This window comes from Pelecanus crispus, chromosome Z (assembly GCF_030463565.1).
Source record: "Pelecanus crispus isolate bPelCri1 chromosome Z, bPelCri1.pri, whole genome shotgun sequence".
Taxonomy (NCBI): domain Eukaryota; kingdom Metazoa; phylum Chordata; class Aves; order Pelecaniformes; family Pelecanidae; genus Pelecanus; species Pelecanus crispus.
In genome coordinates, this window is record NC_134676.1 from 66,597,091 (window position 1) to 66,614,051 (window position 16,961).

The 16,961-nt window shown below is 36.4% G+C and overlaps 1 protein-coding gene across 4 annotated transcripts in view; it reads left to right on the top strand.

Moving 5' to 3' along the window:
* Nucleotides 1-16,961, top strand: part of CEP120 (centrosomal protein 120) — a 44,526-nt gene that overhangs the window by 24,667 nt on the left and 2,898 nt on the right. For all 4 annotated transcript variants that reach the window (XM_075726042.1, XM_075726043.1, XM_075726044.1 and 1 more), the window contains 3 exons: nucleotides 4,587-4,709; nucleotides 6,145-6,243; nucleotides 16,387-16,532. In XM_075726042.1, coding sequence (XP_075582157.1) covers nucleotides 4,587-4,709; nucleotides 6,145-6,243; nucleotides 16,387-16,532 — 368 coding nt within the window. The remainder of the gene's footprint in view (nucleotides 1-4,586; nucleotides 4,710-6,144; nucleotides 6,244-16,386; nucleotides 16,533-16,961) is intronic.

Here is a 16,961-nt window from a genome sequence, read left to right on the forward strand (position 1 = left end):
CAGAATCACCTCCCTCGACCTGCTGGCCACGCTTCTTTGGATGCAGCCCAGGATACGGTTGGCTTTCTGGGCTGCAAGCGCACATTGCTGGCTCCTGTCCAGCTTTTCATCTACCAGCACCCCCAAGTCCTTCTCCGCAGGGCTGCTCTCAATCCCTTCACCCCCCAGCCTGTATTGATATTGGGGGTTGCCCCATCCCAGGTGCAGGACCTTACACTTGGCCTTGTTGAACCTCATGAGGTTCACACAGGCCCACTTCTCCAGCTTGTCCAGGTCCCTTTGGATGACATCTCATCCTTCTGGTGTGTCAACGACACCACTCAGCTTGGTGTCGCCTGCAAACTTGCTGAGGGTGCACTCAATCCCACTGTGTATGTCATTGATGAAGATGTTAAATAGCACCGGTCCCAGTATGGACCCCTGAGGGACACCACTTGTCACTGGTCTCCAGGTGGACATTGAGACATTGACCACGACCCTCTGGATGCAACCATCTAACCAATTCCTTATCCACCGAACAGTCCACCCATCAAATCCACATCTCCCCAATTTAGAGAGAAGGGTGTTGTGGGGGACTGTATCAAACACTTTACAGAAGTCCAGATAGATGACATCCATTGCTTTTCCTTTGTCCACTGATGCAGTCACTCCTTCATAGAAAGCCACTAGGTTGGTCAGGCAGGACTTGCCCTTGGTGAGTCCATGCTGGCTGTCTCGAATCACCTCCCTGTCTTCCATGTGCTTGAGCATAGCTTCTAAGAGGATCTGTTCCATGATCTTCCCAGGCACAGAGGTGAGGCTGACAGGGCGGTAGTTCCCAGGGTCCTCCTTTCTTCCCTTTTTAAAAATGTGCGCAACATTCCCCTTCCAATCAGCAGGGACTTCACCTGACTGCCATGACTTTTCAAATATCATGGAGAGTGGCTTGGCAACTACATCAGCCAACTCCCTCAGGACTCTGGGGTGCATCTCATCAGGTCCCATAGACTTGTGTACATTCAGGTTCTTCAGGTGGTCTTGAACCTGATCTTCCCTTACAGTGGGAGAGGCTTTACCCACCTGGTCCCCATCTTTTGGTCCATCGATTCGGGAGGGGTGAGGAGAGAGGTTGCCAGTGAAGACTGAGGCAAAGAAGCTGAGTACCTCAGCCTTCTCTTCGTCCGCTGATACAAGGTCGCCATTCTTGTTCATCAGGGGGGTATGCTTTCTTTAACTTTCCTTTTCTGGTTGACATACCTGTAGAAGCCCTTCTTGTTATTCTTTACATCCCTTGCCAAACTCAGGTCCAGCTACTTCTTGGCCTTCCTGACCCCTCCCTACACAACTGGGCAGTTTCCCTGTACTCCTCCCAGGACACCTGTCCCTGCTTCCACTGCCTGTGCAGTTCCCTCTTACTCTTTAGTTTGACCAGCAGGTCTCTACTCAACCATGCTGGTCTCTTCCCTTCCTTGCCTGATTTCTTACGCCTGGGGACTGATAGCTCTTGCGCTGTATGGAAGGTGCCCATAAAGATCTGCCAGCTCTGTTCTGTTCCCCTGTCCCTGAGGACCGTCTCCCAGGGGGTTCTTCTGACTAACTGCTTGAAGAGCTGGAAGCTTGCTTTTCTAAAATTTAGGGTCCTGACTGTACTCCTTGCTTTTCCCATGTCCCTCAGGAGCATGAACTCCACCAACGCATGATCACTGCAGCCCAGGCTGCCTCCAGTCTTGACATCAAACTGCAATTATACGCATACCTTAAATGTAGAACCTGAACAGCAGTATGAATTTCAGTAACTTAATAAATTGTTAGCAATTAACATCTAGCAAAACATTTAGATAGCTCGACTATGCAGTTCATTTAGTTTTCCATTGTGAATACACTATTTCTGTTAACCTTATGGCGGGGGGGGTTATCTTGATATTGTGATCTTCTGTTCTGAGAGTAGTAGTTCCATTAAACTGAGAAAATTTAGACCACATTCTTTTGTCCTGTAAGCTAGCTTTTGCACTAATGACAAGTTTAGTGTAGCTATTTTTCTTGACTGATAAAACATATTGTAAAATTTTAAAAGTTAGTACTAGCTTTTTTGAGCAGTTACAATATTAGACAATTTGTTGTTAAGTAGATTAAATCTTAGTAATGCATCAGTGTTTTTCAAAGTACTTTGTTTATATAGATTAATTACTTGCTTTGGTGCTTTTTGTTTCTGATGTGTGATAGCAATAATCCCACAGTAGCTTTTACTAATTGAAGAACTGTATCAGCCAAAGGCATATTTTTGTATGAGGAAGAGTTGTGCTGGGTTTTTGTGTGTTTTTTAGTTTAATATTAAACACTGATACTAACGTGCTTTCCACATCAGCATATGTTAACCACAGTACAGTGAACTTTTTAAATATAGCGAATACAAAAAATGCTGCTAATCTAGAAGATGCTAGTCTTGGCTATTCTACTGAACAGTCATTGAATTGAGATGAACAGTTTCAAATTGCAGAATGCAATCCACTTCAAAGTGATAAGTGGATCACTTTTGTATCGTAGATGCGGTGGTGGCAGCTACCAATGCTGTATCAGTGAAGGCAAGATAGCCAATAGTTCTGCAGGCTCAAGCAGCCAAATGCCACCACTTAGGAGTCATTTTCTGAATTCATTCTTTTGTCTCCCACTGACTTTTTTTAGCTAGGTTGCAATACCATCACAATCACTTTATTTTTCCTGTTCAAAACAGATATACTGTATCAGACCAAAGATCCAGTTAGCTCAGCATTCTGTTGCAGCAATGGTTGTATTTAGAGGACAAGAAAATAAGAAATGGGACAATGACAAAATACAATTTTGGTATATCCAGCAATACCATCAGGAGTTACATGTACCCTCAGCCAGAGGCAGCACTTCATATTTACTGTCCGTCAGTGAAAGTATTCTTCATGAACTCATAGAATCATTTAGGTTGGAAAAGACCTTTAAGAGCATCCAGCCCAACCATTAACCTAACATTACCAAGTCCACCACTAAATCAATTCAGGGTAGAGTAGCAATTTTGTGTTTCCTGCCTTGGTGGCTGGATTATTTATAATGAAAGTAAAAACTAGGAATCATTAAGGTTGGAACCGACCTCTTAAGATCATCAGTCCAGTCATCAACCCATCACCACCATGCCCACTAAACCATGCCCCAGAGTGCCTTGTCTACCCGTTTTTTGAACACTTCCAGGGATGGTGACTCCACCACCTCTCTGGGCAGCCTCTTCCAATGCTTGACCACCCTTTCTGTGAAGCAGTTTTTCCTAATATCTGATCCAAACCTGCCCTGATGCAGCTTGAGCCCATTTCCTCTTGTCCTATCTCTAGCTACTTGGGAGAAGAGACCAACACCCACCTCACTACAACCTCATGTTTGTATGTCTGCTTTGAAAAGTGACAAACAATGGTATCTTTTGTCAAAGTTGGCTATTGCAGTTATATATGTAAAGCAACTGTGGTGAACTATGTTTTTGTATGGCTACTTAGGAAGCATCTTCGCTTTCTTACATCAATTCTTTAAAAATAATAGATGCAAAAAGCAAAATTTTGGAAGAATAGAGGTGATCCAATTAGGAGATCCAAAGAATTAAAATATTGATGTACTAATAGAAGAAGTTGTAGCCTTTGAAACAAATTAATTCTGCGAAGCGTTTTTATCCAGTATTCTAAACTGTTGGATACAATTTTTGGAAATACTTGCATTAACTAGTTGGAGATAAATACAAGTGCAGCATTTAGGATCATATTCTGTGATGGAATGCCTCAGTTCCATCAGGTGTATTAAGGTATTTATAGTTGAGTAATATTTAACAGAAGAGGAATGTAAGCTACTCTTAGAAAACATTTATAAAAAATTCTTAATATTTTTAGTATGGTGTAATGAAAAAAAGCTGTTAAACATTTGACTTGCTTAGTTTCTTTGTAGCAAAGTAATTGTGTCACTGGCATCACTTTTCGAATTACCCATTTTAAGATAAAAAGCAAAGCTCTCTGTAATATCTTTATGAAACTGTGGAAGTACACAGTGAGGGCAGAGGTATATAGCATTAAGTCATTAGTAACTGAAGTCTTTCTACTTCAGCCTTTCTTCTAAGTCATTATTTGGCTGTACAAAGTATTAGTTGTTTCCTCTTCCAGACATTCCTAAACAAGTTATGCTGGTGAAATTGAGTAAGTAATAAAACTTCATATAGTAGATAACACTATTGGCTTTCTTTAAAAGATGTGTGTAAATCTAAATAGCTTTGTTTTCTGTGTTTCTTCTCTAAGTTGTTTTAGAAATGTGAACAGCAGTGTTTATAAATCTTGATCTTCTGTATATGAAGACTGTCTTGTTTTTTCTTTCCCGTGATGAGCAAAAATACCCTTTAAAATTCTTCCTATTAAAATATTGCTGTACATTATTATCCAGAAATCATTAATTATGAATGTGTAGCTTTCAGTGTGTGTTGTATCAGGTAATACACCAGAAGATGTTTGTTCCAGGGACTAAGGAGTAACTTAAGTTTTAGTAACCTAATTCTTTGTCTGTGAATGAGTTTTTCTGCTAACTTGCATTATATCTTGATATCTTTAATGTAGCTTTACGAAGCAGAAAATAAGCATAAAATTTTGGAGAAGGAGTTCCAGCAATACAAAGAACAGCAAAGTAGCAAACCAGAAGTCCAGCTACAATCAGAAATAAATCTTCTCACTTTAGAAAAGGTATCTTGGATTTTTCTAGTCTTTAAAAACTGTCACAATAGTTCATTCACTGATAAGGGAGATGTAGAATAATCTCGCATGATTAACTGTCAGATTTGTCCATTTTGGTTTACTTTTTCCAACATTTTTTTCAGACTTCAAGTATTCAGACACAAATGAGGCTGACAGTGGCCTTATTTCTATAGAGGAAGCAGTAGAGTTAAAGGCTAAGGCAGGAAAAAACTAACCTGTATATTTAAATTGCTACCATCATGATTTATGCTGGGGACTCTGAGCATTCCGTTTATAGAACTAAGTAAAGATGAAGATTTTCTTGTAAGGACTAATTTAGCCTGGTATTCCATTATGTGCATTGGGTTTTTTATTAATTATTTCTGAAAAGAGATTGTGTTACTTATCAGTGGAATGGAATCACTGTCATAAGTTGATTTCTTAGAAACCATATATGCCTTCCGTACAGGATATTTTGCTTAATTAAAACCACAGATATGGGCATTTTTTTCTCAGAATTATTGTGAGGTTTGAGTCAAATTGTTGACTGAATATGCTGAAAAAAATTGGACCAGGCTTCTTGGCAAAAAATGCACTGTTTTATGGCCAGTCTGCATGTTACTATATGCTTGAATAACTTCTAATAATGCAAGCAAATGATTCAAAATGTTTCTGTCTCTACAGGCTTTTTAAACTCTTAGCTTAAATATTTTATTAGGTTTTCTCTTTTTGTTAGATTTAAAAAAAAAATCAGTGCTTTAAGCTCTTCACAAATTTAATGGTAAATAATTTTTGCCTAACTAAAAGTATCACTGCCTCAGATTAGTTGTGTTCTGCGTGCTTCATACCTGTTTTCATTTGCCTTTTAATACTAACTTTTTTTTTCACAGAATGCAATGAATTTTTTTTAGTGTGTAACTTTTTTAAAGATTTATTTAGATAGTAAGATGAAAGATTCACACAAGGTACATAGATTTTAAAGAATGGTTTGAACAGATGTCTGTTTCAGAGACAAGAATGCAGCATGTATATTCCATCAGCTGCAGGAAAAAAAAAATCTGCACACCTTTTAAAGGCAAGATTTATCTGTCAGTGTTTCTGTTAAACTAGTGTTTATAATCTTACTTTGAAGAAAAAAAAAAGGGGGGGGGGGTTGCTAATTTGAGAATCTTAAATTTAAAGGTTACATCAGCAGATTTAGTGCTAAAAACTAATCTTTTCCTTTTTGTATAGACGGCTATCTAATAAAAATAAGGCTATACGTTAAACAAGAAAATGTTCATGTGCCATAATATTTACGTTACATTATATAACAGCTTTAGATGATGTTGTATGTTATGCTACATAAACACTTTTCTTAAACCAGACCCTTTGTATATATACATCTTTCAGTGATTGTTACTGCTGTTATTGCTTCAGCTGATATGATTTTAATTGCTTTTAGGTTGAACTTGAAAGAAAGTTGGAGTCAGCTACCAAGTCAAAGCTCCACTACAAACAACAATGGACAAGGGCTTTGAAAGAACTTGCAAGGTTAAAACAGGTATGCAGGTTTTCTTTTGTCATATGAGACAACCAAGTTAATGTAGTGTTGGAAGCTACTAATAATTACTGTTAACTACTGGCAGTTTTCATTTTATTAGTGTTTATCTTTGCAAAATTAAAGCTCTGAGCTATGCTTTTTTACAAAAATGAGAACAGCAAAACTTGATTTGAGTTTGACATTGAACTTAAGAAAGACCAAGGCTCAGGTTTGCAGAGAAGGTTGGTATAGCTAAAAGGAGGGATGATTCAAAAAAGAAGTTTCATTAATCTCATTCCCAATAATGCTCAGCCAGCACTTCCAGAGAAAATATTTTGTTCCTATCTGAACCATCTTGGTCAGTTACAGTCCTAACTGTACTGTATTTTAATTGTAAAATGAATGAAGAGTAAAGATGAGAAACAAATCTTAGTTTTTCAAAACAATAGTTTAAGGTTTGCTGAACACTGTAAAATGAAGTAAGCTTGCAGAAGAGTTAAAATGGCAGTGAAATGTTTTTCTCCTGCTTTTGGAAATCCTAATCATGTACGAATGTGGCTTGGTTTTTTACTGCTCTAACAGAGCTCGTGTGTGTATATAGTCATACACATATGACTTGAAAATACTCTGTGCAAACTTGCACGAGTAGCAGCTTCATCCTCATTGAATCCATGTGCCTCAGTGTTTTTTGTCATTGCCTGTCTTTCATGAATTACAGTAAACATTAGCTAAACAGTGTACTTAAGAATGGCAAGCATTTCCATTGGCCTTGACAAACAAATTAGTAAATCATTCATCCCTCTTGCTGAACAAACCTTGACAGAGACATAAAGCTTCAGAATTCAAGTTTAGTAAAAGGTTTTTATTACCTGTATTCACACCTACTTTCTGCTTGAGGAAAAGTGGGGGGGAGTTTTGTTGGTTTGGGGTTTCTGTTGTTGTTGGGTTTTTTAAGGATTTTAGTTACTACTTCATTACTACTGCTAGAGTATTCAGTTTATGGAGAGCAAGAAGCTAAGCCCACCCTCTCCTGGTTGATAATTACCTTTTTTAATCTGTATGCTCATTAGAGAGTGAATGTGCTGTATAATCACTATTAATTAAAACCTCATCTTTATTCGCTGTCTTCAAATTGGTCCTTTTTTTGCCTAGTGATAAAAGGAGTCATGAATTCTCATCTCCAATTTCTGAAACATCTATGCTTGACAAGATGATAAAGGAAGAATATAAATCTTATCTCTCTAAGATTTCTTCAGCAGCCATGAAATGTCCAGGCTATTTTTTCTTACTGCCATATTTAAAAATTCCTGTAGAAAAAGAAGATTCTTGCTTGCCATATTAACACTAGCGTATATCACTACCAGGCTTTTGTTATAAATTTCATCACCGTAGACCTGATGATCTGAATTTAGGAACATATGTAGATGGTTTCAGCTGACCCTCTTGCAGAAAGACTGAACCATAAAATAAGTTGGCATGTACAGTGAATACCTAAAACTTTTCTACTATGGAACAAACGCTTTCAAAGCAGTTTCTTGTGGTTTTTATACTCCTGTGCTTCATCTTATGCTTAGTCTATTGATAAAGGATTTAAGTGACTTTAAAGAGCCAAATAAAAGTTGAAGCAGAGCTGATCAAAAACCATTTACTGTGTTTTAAATATAAATTTGGAAACTGTTGCTTCAGGAATTCTAGATTTGCTTTAGTTCAGATGATTTGTGCAATTGTGCATAGTTTGACCAATTTCTTGTTTAAATTGGATTAGTACCATGTTAATTTTGCATTGCCTCTGGTGAATAGCCACAGGGCTGTAATCTGTGCCAGTAATTTGTCACACCAAAGCTCTCTAGAGAACTATACAAAACATTTGTGTAGTGAGGATTAGACGCTGAAAGCCATATCTTAGATTGTTAATAAATGTTAATGACAAAACCCAGCTGGTAAGTCTTGGAAATGAGATCTAATGCTTTGTGCCCATTGCCAAAAAAATGTTTAAACAGAGATTTCCATTACTCAAAGGTGACCTAGTACAGTCAATTTGTGAATTAAAGAAGCATAATCTACAGGCTAAGCATTTAGTAAAATGCTCTTCTGATTTGCAACCATAAAAGTCAATGTTTCCTTAATTAAAAAGTTTCCTTTTACTTTTTACTTTGGAACTGGTTCTTAGCACACATCTGTGATGGTTTTATATTTTGCAGAATATGAGATATGCACTACATAACTTACAAAAGTATGGGACCGTTAACAGAAAATGCTCTGAACTTCTCCATGTCCAGGATTTTGAATGCTAAACGCAGTGCCAGTGGTAGCCAAAAAAAAGATCTAAAGTACATGAGGACACATATACATCATGCTTACCTGTGCTTAACAAAATACAGAAGTTAGTTGAATTTAAACACAGTTTGTAAAGCTCAATGAAAATAGACTACTAAGCTCACTTTTCTTCCCTCTTTGTTACTCAGTGCAAGTCTGTATTAATACTTATTATACCCCTGTTCAGCTTTAGGAAAACAAAAATGTCAACAAGTTAGCTATGTATCTATGCACCTGGGTAGACTTTATAATTTCCAGAGGTTTCAAAAACTGTCTTTCAGAGTTTGCTGACTAGGAGATCTCAATGCTACACAAATGAGGCTTCCATAGTTTTTATGTATGTGAGCATTATTTCTAGGAGCAATCAAACCATTTACACAAAATTGCATGTATGCTTACAGAGATCTTAGACGGTAAATTCAGTACCTGTCTGAGTGCAAGAAACAATGTATCAAAACAAAAACCTGGCAGAAATGTCATTTTTCAGCAGTTAGTAATCTCTGTTAGAATCTAGAAAACCAAAATCTCAAAATGTACATGCATGCATTATTCAGTGTTCTGGGATAAATATTTTTTAAGTCTTTTAATGTGTTTGTGCCTTACAGAGCTGTTAAAACTGGCACTGATGCATTTGTTTAAAACAACAAAGACTGTGTTGGCTGGCTGACATTCACTCTATATTGTCCAGTGTCTTGCTTATCCACTCAGTAATTAATTTGATTAATTTATAAGTAATTTAGCCAAGGATGGGATGTAAATCTTTGTTTAAAAAAAAAAAGCACAAAAAAACCCCAGTTGGAGGTCCAAGTCTTGGTTAAAAACTGTGTCTTGAAACCATCCAGGCCCTCCTACTGACTTGTCAGCTCTGGGTTATTTTCAGAAAACTTTACTTGAGTTCCTTAGCTTCAATCGTAAGTTTTTCCCACAGACTTGCATGGTATGTGTGAGTGGGAGAGTGAATAGTGGCTGCTATTTAGCCATTGTTTAGTCTAGTGTATGTATGTTTACATCTCCCTTTTGGATTTATAGGCAGCTATGGCAAAATAAAGATTGTGCTTCCTTGATTGAAGAGCCTCTTAACTAGAGCACCTGGCGGCATAGAGGGATTCTTTTATGATCTGATTATAATTGAAATTTTGAGGGTGTTTTATTACTGGTTAATTTTTATTTAATGCTGATATTCCTGTAGTACCATAGGTTTCAAAACATGATTGAAGTTCCCACCATGCGAGCTCCTAAGACTTTATTCCATGTCTCAAGCACTACATTAGAGATGCAAACTAATGAAGAAACCCAGTAAAACATTGAAGTAAATGATCTGATAACTAGTATGTGGCTTTGTTTGGATTGGATTTGTTTTGTTTGTGGGGATGTAAGAGGAGGATGGCAAAATATCAAGTTAATAGGAGAAAGGAATATCAGTGATAAGTTTTACCAAGAGGGAAAAGGAAAGAAAATGAGCAAAGGGAATAGCATGACTAGCAGTGCTGAGAAAGTAGTGGAGGAGAAGGTACCTGGGCCAACTAAGGGAATATTGCAAAAATAATTTTCATAGTACTTTGCACATAATAGTCTTGGTTCATCTGTGGTTGCCTGACTATAGGATAGTTGGCTAATGATAATTAGGTGGTGATGCAGGAGTAGTTTCGAAATGTTCCGAGTTTCTAGTGGGTCTTCTATCCACAAAGCTACCTTTTAGTCCAGCAGCTGATGATTCTGTAGTGTTCCCTTACCAGAAATTTAAAAATGCAAAATTGTAAAAGTTTAAAATTTAAAATTCTAATAGTTCTTGCTGAGGCTTAAAACAGCCTGATTGGCTACAATAAGCAGTTGGGAATAAATCTGAAATGTTCCTTATTTTAGTATCTATTATGGGAGCATACTCTCTTTGGAAACTTAAAGTATGTCAGAATGTCTTGACTAGGAATTTTTAAGCATGTGAATATGTATGTATAAACTTGTGTGTACCAAGGTACACTTAAAAAATACTTTGTATTCAATTATAACCTAGTTTTTAAGTGTACACAGAATAAAATGAAGATGTTACAAGTAGGTTTAGAAATGCTGGACTTTGTTTTATTAGTACTGTAAATCTGCAGAAGTGTTTTATTAATATTGGGTTTTTTCATTTTGGAAGACCTCACAGTAAATTCTCCTACATTTCAAGCACATTTCTAGTATGCATTAGAGTTAGGTTCCTTCTCTGGCTTAAGAAAAAAAAAAGTGCTTGTTGCCCAGTGGATTGTTAAACTGTCATGGAAAAAGTGGTTTTAATACCTGAATGTCTCTGATAAAGTGGCACCAGTTTCATCACTGTGACGAATAAGAAATCATTCCTTCTCTCTCATTGTAACAAACAACAGTCTTTTTATGGTCCCTCAACATAACAAAATTGTATATAAATTAATATGAAACTAGCATGCCTCACTTCTTATCAAAAAACTGTTGTAAATTCTTTGCCATCTTCTTGTATTGATGGATTATTAGGAAATGGGTTTCTGTTGCTCTACTATGAATGGTATACATCGAGCAAGTTTGCTGTTATGCACCCTGCAAATTGTTATGACAGACTTTTAAAGGAGTCAAAGACAAATGTTGGGAAAGACATTTGAAAATCACAGATTACGAAGTGTGTAACTTGAATTACACACAGGATCCATCATAAATGAATCTGCAAAATCCCTTCTCACTTTCATGGCTTTTTTCCAAGTTGGATTGTCTTAAACTTAATGCTAGGGAAATCTTGCTGTAGAAAATGTTGATTTTTATTTTTTGAATTTAACATTATTGTGCTTAAATGTCATTATTCAGGGTTGTGGCAAGGCATGCTACAGAAATTACTGATTTTCACTGTTACAGGACTAAAATTAATCTCTTTTCCCTCATCCCTCCTAAACAAAGAAATGCCAAATATTTGTTGTGTTTATGTCACAGTTGTATTAGTAATCAGATTAAATTTATAATCACACTTACCTGAAAGTCGCACCCAATGTTAACTTGGAGACAAAATGTATTGATAAGACTTTTTTCTGTGGAGAAAAGGAGAATGTAGGACTCTCGGATATTGTTCTGAGCAATGAGCATGCTCACTAGTGATGCTGATTTTTTTAAATATTTTTTTCATAGACATTTCCCAGAGGAAAATATTAAAGGAACAGGAACTGAGCAAAGGATTCTTCAGGAAAGCCTTGCTTTTCTTACATCTTTACTTGGCTTTTGCATCATTCTGTCTTTTGTCTTTTTCTTGGTTTAATAAGACATCACTAAAAATGTTTCTTAATCAAAAAACTTATGGTTCTGAAACTAGCTAGCTTAGTGAGGGCATAAAGGACCAAGGTATTAAATGAGATCCCTTCTGATCAATATGAAAACACCAGGAATATTCTGTCTTCTTCCTGGCCTGATTGAGCTTCGGACTTTGTTCTAATTAACCTTCAGTATATGTACTTCTTCTAATGTATGCTTTTTCTTTGAGTTTGTTTAAAATGCCTTTTTTGCTATCAGTTTGCCATTGTGAGCATGTTGCTGAACAGCAGAAACCTCTGGGTCATTGAACTTTCCTGCCTCAAATAGTAATATATCAACTTGTCATGAAATTTATACTCCCACGTGCTTCTTACGGCCAGCACACAGTTACGTGTTTCCTCTGAAGCTGCAACTGTAAGAATACTTTCAAAATCTTCCCTTATAGATCCGAGTAATACACTCTATAAACTGAAGGACTGGATTAGAAGACTTCTCTTCAGTGTAGTCACAGCTATTTGCTGATTTGTATTATGTCTCTCATTATAATCTGTTTCATTAGTAGGCAGGGATGTCATTTTCTGCTGGCATGTTAAAGTCTTGCTGTGCTGGTAATAAGTGTTTGCACTGGTTTGCATTAGTTTTCCAGTATTTACTTTTCAGGTGATGTTTGCACAACATACCTTCAAAAAAAAATTATCTCACGGATTACTGAGATACACAAATTTGACAGATAAATATTAATACCCCAGTTTTCCATGACAGTAGTCCTAGTTTAAAATGGGACAATTAGAACATGAATAAACTGAACTGCAGAGCAAGGAGATTTTTTTCCAAAGTTAATCCATTCCTCACCATCTGCAACAATGCATTGGACTGAAGCTAATTATATCTACAAATCAGCGTAAGTAGAAAGGCTAGAAAAGGAGATAATGGCAGTTAAAGTCCTCTCTTCTGTAAAAGATTTAGATTTTTGACATCATCTAAGAGGAAGATGTCAGTCTCATCCTCTACAGTAACAAGGGGGCGGGGGGTTCCTAAAGATGAGGCAGTTTGCTTGTAAACTTAATTCTTATATAATTTATTGTGTGGCCCCCAAGACTCTTACCACTGTTAGATAATGTCAATAGGAAAACCAGGTTGTACTAGACAAATTAATTCCAAAACCAGAACTTGGGTATGTATGCTGTGCTGTATTTACTACAGGGATATGCATAACAAGTTTCTGTAGACTTGTTGTCTAATCAGGAAAAGTAGCTAGTCAGCAGACTGAATTGCTAGATTCTTTACCTGTAGGGACAGATAAGTAGAAATTTCTAGACTTGTTCTACATGTACAGTGCAACAACTCCTCTCCTGAAGCTAAAGAGAACTTCACAAAGGAGATTTAACATACTCTAAATTTTAGGTCTCATGTTTGCCCTAAGGTATTAATGTCAACTTTTTTTTCCTGAAACACAGCAATATTTTAATTTGCTTCATTTGGAAAAGGATTTAACTTAGGAGATCTAATGAGAGCATGAAGAATAGAGAAGGTCTTGAAAAGAAGTAAATATTACCCAGAATCTAGAAGTACGAGACAGGCTAACTGAGATGATCAGATTTGTTGTCTATTTATCTACTTGTACTATAGCTTAAGTTGTGCTGTTTCTATACCAACCTATTTGAGACTAGATCACGCACAGCGTTTTATCTTAATACCTGCATTTAGCAAAACAACAGCTATCAAAATAGTTAAGAATTCCATTCCTCCTCATAGCCCATTGTGTACTGGAAATTTGGCTTTACTGTCTGGATGCTGTTGCCTATCTAGATATTTGGAAAACAGAGAATATACCATTGAGATATTTGCTGTGACTTTATTTAAAGAAAAAAAAGCCACCCTGTGTTGTTTCTTTGTTAAATACTTCAACAGTAATACTTCATCTGCAGCATTTTTTAAAATACAAATGTTTATCTTAATTGAAAACATTCTATGATTAAGAAGCTCCTAACGTGTTTGGTATATTGCTTAAGTGATTAATTTCCACTGTTTTAATAACTTGAATCAGGTCTCTAGTTCGAATTTACCTAGTTTTGACTTTCAGCCAGTGCTTTTCTTTGGGTGGAAAAAAACAAACTGGCCAACTGATGTGAAATATCAATCTAGCCCATATAGAGGCCAGCAGTAGATGCACAAGATCTAGAAACCTGGCTTGGATATCTTTTGAAGATCCTCCAGCTGTCCTCAGTCAATTAGTTAAGTACATCATGAGCCAGCAGTTGCATTCAGGCTGTTGTGTTTAACAGACATCAGTGAATGTATTCTTAATTTATCTGTTTCATTTTCAAACTACTTCCTATTTTTGTCCCCGTAATATCTTACTCTTTCACATCTACTTTTTCCCCACTGAATAATTTTGTATTGGCAGCAAACTATTTATTCCAGAATTACATATTTATCAATGAGGAAATCAAAGAGTAGATTCTTGTGGAGTCCACTATTACTTTCTCGCTATTGTGGAAATGATCAATTGCTATCCTTTCTCTGGTCTTCTAAACCATGAGTAATCTGAGGGGACTTTCTCTGTGACAGCCTGGTTTTGTGTTTGGTTGTAGGTGGTTTCTTTGGTGTGGTGTTTTGTTGTTTTTTAGGGTTTTGTTTTTTAAGACTAGTTGGAAGTGTGACTTTTCTACAAAGCTGAATTCATTCTTCCTGGTGTACCCATACCTACCATTACTTTTGGGTTTTGTTACGGTTTCAATAAATTTGACCACTGTGGAAGTAAGTCCTGCTGGTAATTCCTGGATATTCCTAAGGCCTTTGTTTAAAGAAAGAATAAAATAAAAAATGGGGAAATAGTTATTCCTGTGGTATCAACACCAATTTTAGTGACAGATTACACCTCCAGACTTTGTGTTTGAATTTCCCTAGAACTCTTGACAACTTTTGGATAAATATCAGCTGGCTGTAGTGACTTATTAATATTTGCTATATGTATTTGTAGATTCCTATTCTAAAACCTATTCTACTTCAGGCTGAGACTGTTCTTCAAACCTGTCCCACATAAAAAAGGGTGCCTCTCACATGGGAGTGTTCTTCTGCAACGAATTCATGTTGAGGAAGGACGGACTATGGCCTTATCTTCCCTGAGTGCTTTTTTATACTTAGTCATCTATCAGCTGTAGACTCTTTGGCAAGATTCCTGCTTCTGGTTTTATTATTAGTATGTATCCCTTCAACAAGTTGTTCTTCAGGCTTTTTGGCCTGTCTCACTGCAGTTCTAAGATTTAATTTGCCTGGCTGGTGTGTTGGATTTAGTATAAAAATAAAGTATTTTGGGATTACATACATGCTATGATTTCTTGTCAAGTACTTCTCTATTGCATTGCCTGTTCGCATTAACAATTTGAGTCTTTGTTTATACTAATTCCTTGTGAAATTCAGGTTTTCTTATCACTTATTGATCATCAACAGGGAGTGCTTAAGATGCTGGGAACTGAGATTCAGGAAACTGCCTGACTAGACTCTTCCAAATATTGTTAGGTTGACTGTATAATGAATACACTCACACATCAAACAATTATCTTTTTTTACCACTATAATAAATATAAAACTGATTGTATTAAACAGTCAAATATTTCAGATGAAAGCAATGTCAAAATTACAAAGGTAACCTTGCACTTCACTATATGTCTAGATCCAGGATGTTTGTGTAACCTCCTGCCTTATTTTTTAACTACAGGAAGAAATGCCATTTTACCTCAGGTCTTCTGTGTAATTCAGAGTGTAGAACTGACTGTATTGAGTTAGTGCACAAGGTCAAATAGAAAATGACTGGGAGGAAAACAAGTGGAGAAAGGACCACACTTCTCATTAAGACACTTAAATGTCACAAAGTGGTAGTGTCTGTATATCTATAAAAGAAAATAGAACTAAGTAAACTTTTAGAATGCATAGATTAGTTAAATTAAATCCACAGAATACCTTATCTAAGGTTTCGCATAGAGCTAGACAAATGTAAAAGGAAACCTCACCAGAGTTTTGTTTTCCAGGCTTATTTTTTAACCACAAATTGCAATTTCAAAAAGTAGTTCTTGAAGCTTTGACACTAGGCACTATGGGGCTGATGAGAGAAGTTTCCCACAGCTATTTAGCATTTTTCTGGGTTTTATTTTTCAATAAAAGTTAGAATACCATGTAGCGAAGGAATAAATCTCAGTATCTTGAGCAGTTGCACAAGTATAAGTTTTTTTGGTTTGTTTTTTTTTTTTTACCAGCTTAAGCCAGAGTTTGTAAAAGGGTTTGTAACATTTTTACTATTTTATTAATGGGAAGATACTTGTGACTGGGCTTTGGCTGATCCAGCCTGGACAGGTTTACTGCAATTGTGATAGTCACTGGTCTTACGGCATTATAGATATCAACAGCTAAGACATTCTGTTTAACTCCTGCATTTCTAATACTGCTGGAGACTTAGTTGTCATGACTTCATTCCTGAAGTTTTGCTCATGCTCATTTTAATTTTTTAATTAATGTTTTAAATAATAATTTAATTTTTTTTAATTGCACTTTTGCATGTAGTCACATAGTCAACAGTTATGTATTCATACCTTCCCACATTAGCGTGAACAAGAAAATGCAATGGCTCACCTTAAAAAGCAGCAACAAGAGCTAGAGCACATGAGATTGCGCTATTTGGCAGCAGAAGAAAAAGAGCTGGGGAAAACAGACCGACAAGAGCTGGAGGACATCAGAAATGAACTTAACAGGTATGAAAGCATTTATAATTCCTCCCCACCACCACCTTTTCTTGCTGTCTGCCTGAAAATAGGAGAAGGTTCAGTTAAATCAAGTTTATAATTGGCTGTCAGTCCAGTGAAAGAACACAGCTTAGTGTCCCTTAGGTAAAGATTGCACATTTATAAAATGCAACAGTACTGCTGTATAGAAAATCTATGTTTAAAGCCACTGTACCCTGGTTTTTTTTATGTTATGGTCATAGTTGTACAACAGCAGGCTTTTTTCTATTTTGAACCTTCAGTTCTAAGGATAACTGCTGCATTAAGAGAAGAAAGAGGCATGTACTATTCATATTTTGAATACATTACAATTTTAAATATATCTAGTGTTGTCCTCCAAAAACTGTCTGCAGTAGTTCTGAATGTTGAACTCTTTTAATTTGAGTGCTGTCTGCGTTA